Source organism: Scleropages formosus, chromosome 20 (assembly GCF_900964775.1).
Source record: "Scleropages formosus chromosome 20, fSclFor1.1, whole genome shotgun sequence".
Classification (NCBI taxonomy): Eukaryota; Metazoa; Chordata; class Actinopteri; order Osteoglossiformes; family Osteoglossidae; genus Scleropages; species Scleropages formosus.
In genome coordinates this window covers 11508852-11518530 of record NC_041825.1, presented here as the reverse complement: position 1 = coordinate 11518530, position 9679 = coordinate 11508852, and the positions used below count along the sequence as shown (strand labels likewise).

The following is a 9679-nucleotide window of genomic DNA, read 5'->3' as shown; positions in this document are numbered from 1 at the left end:
ATGAATGTCCTGGGCCATGTGATTCTGCTGCTCCTGCTGGGAGTGGTAACCTGCCAGAACAACCGCAACGCCAAACCCGCCAGCAAGTCTCCCAAGAAGATGGGAAGTGCAGGGGGAGAGGTGGCCCCTGAGAGCGAGACCCAGCCCGTCACTAGTGCTAGTGAGCCGAAAAGCGGTGCCTCGAACCAGAAGCCCAGCGATGACATGAAGCTGCACTTCCTTAAAAACACGCAGGTCACCTGCAATGATGGTACAGCAGCAGGGTGAGACAAAAAAAAAAAAAACGACTACTGCCCCTGGCCTGGTTCCTTCAGACCTCCAGGGAACATGCTTTCTTACACCAGTTTTGCACATCTACAGAATTCTCCATTAGCCTTTTTGTAATTATAAGTTTACATTGATTTATGTCTATTGTAAATGAAGCAATAATGTAATTTATATATTCACTAAGCAAAAAAAAAAAAAAGATTTTTAAAGCCAGATTGTTTGAAAAATGCTGTGAAGATGTTGGTGAAGGTTTCATTTTTGTATGCTTTACTGGTGCCCCACAGGTATTACTTAAAAGAATTCAAGGGAAGTAAGAGATGGCTCATATTTTTGGAAGGTAAGTTTTTATGCACATCGTTTGGATAACTAACAGAACATGTACATTAATAAAATGCTGCAGATGGTGGAATTCTGACTGGTAGATGCCATTTCTGTTTTTTCACACTCTAGAAACTTCACAATTCCAAGTCTGATTAAATATATACTTGAAAAACTGTGCACGGTTATTCAGCCATTTACTCTGAAAAAGCCTTTTGGGCGATGTCATATAGCCAGTGCTCTATACAAGGTTTTTTTTCTCAGGATGTAAATCTCAGAAGCCTGTCATCTCAGTGAGTCCAGCTGCAGGCAGCTCTTTACTGGTGACAATAAAAAAGCTCAGGCAGGTGAATGGAACAAGTGGAGCCACAGGTGCATGAGCTTGGGCCCATTGGGATCTCCCTTCTCCACTCCTCTAATACTAACATTAGTGTCATATTTTTAGGTGGATGGTGCTGCTACAACAAGGAGACCTGCGACTCCAGATACAAAAATATCCCTCGCCTCATGAGCTCATCAGAGTGGCCCCAAACACGGAAAGGTTTGCCAGCAAACTCATATCCTCTACCTTTGGCCCGTGACACAAGTCCCCCCCCCCCAGCACTCATCAACCTGTGATGCTGACTTCTGAGTAAATATGCACTGATTTCTATTTGAGTCTGACAACTTTGAACACTTTCTAGGCACTGGGATCCTGTCGTCACAACTTGAAGAAAATCCACACTGGTGGAACACCAACATTGTGTAAGTTCTATGAAGTGCATTTTTTAAAGACATGTTAACAAGTTTAAAACACTTGGCAAATATTTTAACTAGGTTAGTTAAGTCAATTCTACTGGCATTTAACTTGTGGAGACTGCATAACAGCACAGATACCCCCACCTGAACCTTTTGTTAGAATAAACTCATTTGTCCCAATGATGTTGGTATAAATCAGTAATCTGGTTTGAGTTGTTAAAATTTGTTTTGATTATTTTAGGGTGAATTAAATCTCAGTGATTTTTTTTGTTCTAGGTTTGTTCCATACTGCTCCAGTGATGTGTGGAGTGGAACTGGACCGCCAGTCAAGGCCCGCCAAGGAAAAGACCCAAGTATGGCAATATTTCCCCTTTCATGTTCCAGCCAACATGATACATGAGACCGTGTCTATTGCGTAAATGGTATTTGCATGTTGTGTCTCTAATGCATGTGTAGTGCATGGATGCATATTGTCATATGCCCTGAATATCTTACAGCTGAGTACGCCTTCATGGGATCCCTGATAATCCGTGAGGTGATTAAAGACCTCGTTCTCAAGGGCATCAAGCAAGCCAAAGTTATCATGCTGGCTGGAACAAGGTAAACTTTCACATCTGACCGTTACACATATTTTCCAAGGATCTAAGTCCACCACCTTCCTAAAAAGGGGCCGTTGTAAAATGTAATTTTTTTCCGCATGACTGGCTCAACATGCTTTGTGATGACTTAAATAAAAACTTGATTGCCAATTTAATTGATTAGTTACTAGTTGCTACCTGGTGCAACTGTTATAAAGAGCAATGTTCTGGAACCATACAAGATTACATGCCCTCCCTGTTTTGCTCCTGTGTGGGACATCCTGTGCTTTCACATACAACACTGACATCATGTATTTTTGGCACATCCTGCTGTCTGCTATAAAAATGTGCACTGGACCTTGCATTACCACACCTAATAGCACTACGTCTATAAATGTCCCCTAACGGAAGCAGAATTTGCTCTGAAAATTCCTCCCAGTTTGGCAACACGTTTAAGGGAGTTTTAAATAAGGAACCTTCAGCTCCCTAATCCCTGCATTGTTTTAACTGATGTCACAGTCTACTTATTTCCATTGCTGAGCACTTGGATGTGATGAAAAGGGAAACCGAGGCTCTTTTGTGCTGGCAGTGCTGGGGGAACAGGTGTGCTGCTGAATATTGAGAAGGTGTCAGCTCAGCTGGAGCAGCTGGGGGCGGAGGCACAGGTGCGAGGACTCGTGGACTCCGGCTGGTTCTTGGAAAGCAAGCAGCAGAAGGCGACAGAGTGCCCCGACAGTGTGTCCTGCACTCCGACAGATGCTATTAAAAAAGGCCTTAGGTAAAAAGCGAGCACCCTGTGTTTTCATGACTTTGGTACTAAAAATGGAAGTTTGGCCTTTTTGACATGTTGTCTAGGTGAATTTGAACCTCAGACCAGTATTATATGCGTGAATATATAGGTTGGACAAAAAGACATACAACATTAAGCTTAGGCTACCTGCCACTCCATATGTAGAACACCTAATTAACATTCAAACCCAACTTTACCATATAAACAAACTGCTGCTTTGCAAGATACTTTTTTTTTTTTTGCAGTTTTTCATACAATTTTGCTTGTATTTTAGTATTTGATAGATAAATACAGCAGTTCGATATATAGTCTTTAATAGCAGCAAAATATTTTTTACTCTTTTCTTTCATATGAATGTGGAACAGAGCCTTACACAATATGCCTCCTTTAGAGAGACTTAAAATGCAGTGAAGCTTCCAGTGTAATACAGGAAATTATTGCAACAAGGCTTCTGCTGAATTTCCCTCCAATACTTTCTGATATCCTTATATCCTGAGTTAATTTTTTAGCCCTTTTGACAATTAAATAATTTTGTTAATACGCATTTCATAAATAATCAGGACGTGTTATAACAGTTCCAGATATGGAAAAAAAAAGAATAAATTAGCCTTTAAGCTTTGTTTTTCTTACTCAAGTACGGCTAAATTGTGTGTCCTCGAGCAATGCTGTTTCAATGAAGGTAATCCCTTACTTTGACATGTACTCATTAAATTATCATAGCAATTAATTTCTACTTGTGGGGGGTGCGGTGACACAGCAGACTTGGCCGGGTCCCGCTCTCTGGTGGGTCTGGGGTTCGAGTCCTGCTTGGAGTGCATTGTGATGGACTGGCGTCCCGTCCTGGGTGTGTCCCCTCACCCTCCAGCCTTGTGCCCTGTGTTTCCGGGTTCGGCTCCGGTTTGTTGGGACACGCGGTTTCAGACAGCATGTGTGTGATTTCTACTTGTCTTGGGATGGTTAAAGATTGTAGAGAGATTTATGTTGCCTCTCCAGGCTGTGGAATGGGATGATTCCAGAAAAGTGCCGGCAGCAGTACAAGAAAGGCGAAGAGTGGCAGTGTTTCTTCGGCCACAAGCTTTACGCCTCCTTGTCTCGTGAGTGACACATTGCACATTTGCGGCGAAACGAGCATGTAGCCCCTGCACTCCCACAGTGTCGGTATACCACTGAGAGCATGGTAATTAAAGCGGAATTGCATGTCTCATTGACTAAGATGATGTGCGTCTTGCCCTCAGCCCCTCTGTTTGTGGTGCAATGGCTGTTCGATGAGGAGCAGCTGCGGGTGGAGAACATCTACCTGGGTGGCCAGTCTCTGTCTGAGGAGCAGTGGACGTACATGCAGAACCTGGGCAAAGAGCTCAAGAGCTCACTTAAAGATGTTTCGTGAGTATCACACAAACACCTCCTGTCCTTTTCCACAAGAGCGCTCGTGTTATGGTTGCTTGTACTGCGTACTCTTATGAATCCGACACTGAGAGTGAGCAAAAACACCGGCTGTGATGTTAAGAAATGGCAGCGAAAGGGACAAAAATGTGAAAAAGAGCACCAAAAATGACCACAAATCCAGTCTATAATCTGAGACGTGAGTATAGTGTAGCATCGCTCTTTCAAAAAGGAAAGTGAAAAAAATCTTGACAAGAAATAGACTCCGGGGTGATTGTGACTGTGAACTGTGGATGTGAAACGTAAGTGTTTAGTGCTGCGGCGTGGCTTTCGCGACTGCGTTGAGGCCGTTAGCCCTGCGTCGCAGTGTCGCACGCTAGCGTAACTTTGTCATGCGTCGGAGAACGTTTCTCTGCAGCGTAACTGTGCCGTGCGGCCGCGCTCTGCGTTCCCCGTTGACTGTTTGCTGTGTGTCTCTAGGGCGGTGTTTGCTCCCTCCTGCTTGTCCCACACATTGATCACTAAAAGGTAAGGACATCTGAGCCGGGCCTGAAGAGCAGATTAACAAGCTTCGCTCCATCTCTGCAGAATGAGCTCATGCTACTGTTTCCGTGTGCTCGTTCATCATGCCGCATTCTGTCTGTCACCGGCTGCCATTTCACACTTTCGCTGTCCGCCATCTGGGTCGAGCCTCCCAACTTCACTCGCTGGGGGGCGGAGTCTGGAAAGGGGCCAGAGTCAGGGGTTGATGGGCATGGTTAGCTAGGGTCTGAGGTCAAATGGAGGTGGAGCTCGCTGTAGGGTCAGGGCTTGGTTATGGAACGAATTTTACGGTGTTTCGCAATCCAAAGCGTGGAGGGAAGGGTAGAGAGCTGATTCACACATTGACGAAGATTGAGTACCTGATGCAAAGATTCGCTGTTGGGTGTGCTTCCCTCTTCTCCCTGTACACAGTAACTGGATGGATTTCCAGGTTAAAGGAACTTCTCTTGCAAGAGCCCTGCAGTGCTGGGACAAGAGCCTCCAGGAGGCCAACCGTAACAGCAAGACCGCCATCAAGGGTTGTCCGTTCCACCTGATCGACAGCTGCCAGTGGCCGCAGTGTAACCCCACCTGTCCAGCTCTGATCGATCAGGCCACCCACCAGGAGTTGACCCTCCTGCAGATGCTAGCTGCCATGGGCCTGGACTTGCAGAAGTTGGGCCTGGACCCAAAGCAAGATGGCAGCCTGACCGCCGTGGTTAGTAACGGAGGCTAGGAAGCGACTGCACTGCAAACGCGATGCACAGACCCAGTTCTGGTACTCACTTGTGCCACACAGCATTCCTTTGTGCTCTACTGCAACTTGGTGTTTTGACCAGTGGGTTTTGTCACTGGATTTCCGTACACACGGTTTTCCCAGGCGTCCCGTGCCGCCGAAGGGAGAGGTCTCTGTATGTCCCAGGCCGGTTTGGGATTTGTCTGGAAGACTTTTATGACCTGGGCATTGAATGTCTGAATTTAGCTATTAGACTTCCATCCAGTCCACTCGGTTATGCTGCATCACATCCCATTTAGCCATCCGGCAAAGGAGACGTTTGTCTGCTTTCACTTTTTGGAGCTTTTCAGTTAAATCTAATAATTTTTCCAAGATGCCATTTTGTACTTTTACGATAGAGCCGCACTACCTGTGTATCGAGTGGTAGAATTAAGATGAGGTGGGTTACCAGGAATTACACTGGCTGATGCACACAAAATAAACAGCTCCATTCCTAGGCTCCCTAGTTCTCACTGTGCCGAGAGAAGGACTGAAGTACAACAAGGTACTTCTCTGCTATCCATTGACGTCATACTGTACAGAACGATTGAAAAGCCATTGCCTCCAACCTCTGTTTGCTATTCTGTATATTACCACATATAAAGTATAATATGTAATGTCATCTTTTTGCTTTTGCTATTGCTTCTGTCACTGAAAATATTCTTAAACATTGACTCACTCACTATCACTCGCAAAGAAATAGCCACAACCATCTCCTGATTAAACTGAACTTCAAAAATATGCTGTGTGCATGCAACAAGATCTTAGATTGGTTGATGTGGCACTTGACTGGTACATTTAGGCAGTGTAATGATAAAGTGAATTTCTGAATTACCGGTCGTGGTACCAACTACACTGTTCATTTTTATTGTTTAAAGTATTGGCTTTAAAAAGTTAAATGATAATTTAAAGCATTTCATGCTGCATTTAACAGCAAAAGACTTGCATTTGGGTTTTAAGTCTCCTTTAAAAAATGGCTTTCATTCAAAATTTAATAATGAGTTGTGGGAAATTCATCTCTGTGTGTGTTTTTTTTTCATTTGTTAAATTCTTTTCGGATTTTGCTGATTTTTATTGGATCAGATTTTAACTTAAAAATCACAGATCTACAATGCCTTCAAATGTATCACTTATAATTATTCTATAGGTAAAATATTTATTGTTTATTGTACTTGTTAATGTATATTCATAGGTACAAATATCCACCTTATCATTTTTGTTTATTTCTTGTATTGGAAAAGAATTACTCATTAAATAAAGCTGAAAAATAAAGCTCATGTCATGTTTGTGCTTCATCAACATTCCATATTTAAATACAGTCCTAAAGGCATTCAGTCATATTTGTATTTTATTTCCTGTGTTTTCTGGGGAAGCTCTACAAGAGTCTTATGTTTGAATTATGATTTTGCTCCAATGTGCAGCTGATCGCATTAGGTGGTAACCTTGTTTTTCTTAGTTAACATTGAAGAAATAGGATCCATTCAATAGCTCCCTTGCATCTATTGCCCTGCAACATGTTGTTTCTTATGACTCCTAGCATAACTTTACAGCAAATACAAAATGAGTGGAAAATTCCAGTGTCTTCGCTAAAAGAGATCCGTCTCAGCGCACCACGTGCTGGAGCAGCTGGTAGAAGTGGTTAAAGACATTGTCTTACAGTAGACAAACCCAGGTCCAAACTCCACTTCCTTCTCCTCCTGTGGAAGTTACTCAAGTTACTCAAGTTACTTAGTGAAAACTGCCTGCCTGTGTAATCGAATATCAACTCAAGAACACAAGAACATGCAACTATTGAAAAAAAATCAGAGAGAGTTCAGAAGGATCAATGTCAGCGTTTCTCTGCTGTACGTTTTTTGGAGTTCGATCGGTTCTGCTACCTTTGTTCATGCTGAGGATAAGTTATATATGTGCTGGCATCGGTACAAGAATAATTTCATTTGGCTTGCGTTAGGTCTCTCCCAGTTTACCCTCTGATCATGCTTAAAAACATATGATCTGCAAGAAAACAATGATAATCTCAATAAATATTGACAAAAACCACAGAAATAAAGTACTATTGAACATTTAATTCAAAGCGAAGCCAATGTCTAATAATGCGGGAACCGCAGAACAGAGACTAGAGAAAGACACTCATGAATTGTTCGATGTTTCTTGCATTCTTTGTACACTCTTCATTGTCTTGAAAGAACACAATTTAATGTCATATTTACATTTAGCCGTCGCTTTTCTCCAATGGGGACACAGTGGTGCAGCGGGTTTGGCCGGGGCCTCCTCTGTGGTGGGTCTGGGGTTTGAGTTCTGCTGGGGGTGCCTTGTGGCGGACTCGCATCCCGTCGGGGATGTGTCCTCTCCTCCTTCAGCCTTGCGCCCTGCGTTGCCGGGTTAGGCTCCGGCTTGCTGTGACTCTGCTCAGGATAAGTGGTTGTAAACATTGTGTGTGTGTTTTCTCCAAAGCGACTTACAATGTTATGCTTCTTACAGTTTTCTACCCATTTATACAGCTGGGTAATTTTTACTGGAACAATTTAAGGTAAGTACCTTCCTCAAGGGTACTACAGATGGAGGTGGGACTTGAGCCTGCAACCTTTGGTTCTGAAGGCAGCAGCTCTTTTTCCCATCACATACAACATTTCTCTCAACTGCTGGAAGTAGATTGAAAATTAATGTTTTATTTTTTTTCACTGGGCTGCACAGTGGCGTAGTGAGTAGCGCTGCTGTCTCACAGCACCTGGGGGTGTGAGAGAATATGAGTTCAGTCCCCACTCAGTCCATGTGGAGTTTACATGTTCTCCCCGTGTCTGTGTGGGTTTCTTCTGGGTGCTCTGGTTTCCTCCCACAGTCCAAAGACATGCTGGATTGAGGACTGTAAGTCACCCATAGTGTGTGAGTGACAGAGAGAGCCTCCAGTGTTAAAGGATTAAAAATCCCACAAAGCAAGTTTGTGTGTAGAGTAGACGATGGCTTCCCTTTTCGCTCAGGTACCGTAGTTAAGTGAAGTGGTTGGCGTGCCCTGCACACACCTTGCTGGTGTTTCTGCAGTTTGACTCTCTACTCGTTTGAAAATCCATTCTCAGACACAAGGTGTCAGTATGAGACCTTGAGTGGCCTTTCTTTTATGTTCTTTTAAAGAGAGTGGAGCAAAAAATGACAGCCTGCCGACTGAAAATGGAATACAGAACAAATTGCTTTTATTAAAACATATTGAACCAGTTTGAACACTTTTAAGAATTCGTGACCGAGACGATAACACGATGGTTAAGGGGTTTCCTCGAAGATCACAGGCTGGAACCTGTTGTTGGTTGCGGCTTCGAATAGATGCATGTGCTCGGAAAATAATTAAGGCTAAGCGCATGAAATTCCCAGATAAAATTATCAGGCAAATACAATAAAATGAGACTACTGTATCGTTCAGAAAGGACGAAAACAGGCGACTGAACATTCGTGTCAGCAATGCTATAGGAAAAAAATTAAATGTGATGGTGCGGGCTTTCGAAGTAGAAATACATTCGGGGTCGTAGCTTTTCGAAGAGCCCGGCTACGTGTTCAGCCAGCCTGCAGAATGACAGGTGATGGCTCCCTTCATCTCCATGACAACGTACTTTTACCTTAGTCCCATGCATTAAACTGTCCACCTGCTCGGGTTACCGGCTTCAGTCAGGGCTTCGGAGAAACATACGAAATACTCGGAAGGCCACGCTGCTGCACTTGCCAGTGCCTTTTAAGCCATCCAGCCCTCTGCACACAGAGGCAGAAGAGCTCTCTCCCACAGGCTGTGCGCAGAACCTGTTGCCGTGGTTGCAGGTACCCAATCAGACTGCTTTAAATCGTTGATTGCTTGCTTTCTAGGAATAAGACAGGTTCAGCGATGGTAGGGCCATGTTGACAATCCACGTATTTTGAAACACAGGTAAGTTTTGGTATCAACGAAAGACTCTTGGCTCGTATGTGACAGTGCAAATATTGTTGTTTTCTTTATTTCCCTTTCTGGGAAAAAATAGGTAGAGCAAATTCGGAAATAGGAGAACGGTGCACGCAACCTGTCTTGAATTTTTGCTGCGAGGAGCGGGCAAGAGCAAAGAGGAAGAAAAAGAGACACGCGAAGAAAGAGAGAGAATGTATGGGTGGGGACTGGAGGGAGTGGGGGGGTTGAGAGCGGGAGATAGGTAGACATGGTGGATGTCGTGCGCTGGGTGGGAAGTATCTGTGTCTCGGGGAATTGATAAAGGATGGAGTGGCTTTGGGAGTTTTTTTCTTTGTGACGGATGGCAAAATGGACAGAGAAGAGTGGAATGCCATCCCGGATGGACT

At 43.9% G+C, this 9679-nt stretch overlaps 1 protein-coding gene across 1 annotated transcript; it reads left to right on the top strand.

Annotated features, from left to right (window-relative positions):
* notum2 (notum pectinacetylesterase 2) lies at window positions 1–5332 on the top strand. The gene is made up of 11 exons (XM_018739203.1): window positions 1–263; window positions 552–604; window positions 1031–1126; window positions 1269–1329; window positions 1600–1676; window positions 1821–1923; window positions 2491–2679; window positions 3685–3785; window positions 3927–4074; window positions 4555–4602; window positions 5029–5332. The coding sequence occupies exons 1-11, from the start codon at window positions 1–3 to the stop codon at window positions 5330–5332; spliced, it is 1443 nt and encodes a 480-aa protein (XP_018594719.1).
* Window positions 5333–9679: the final 4347 nt, after the last annotated feature.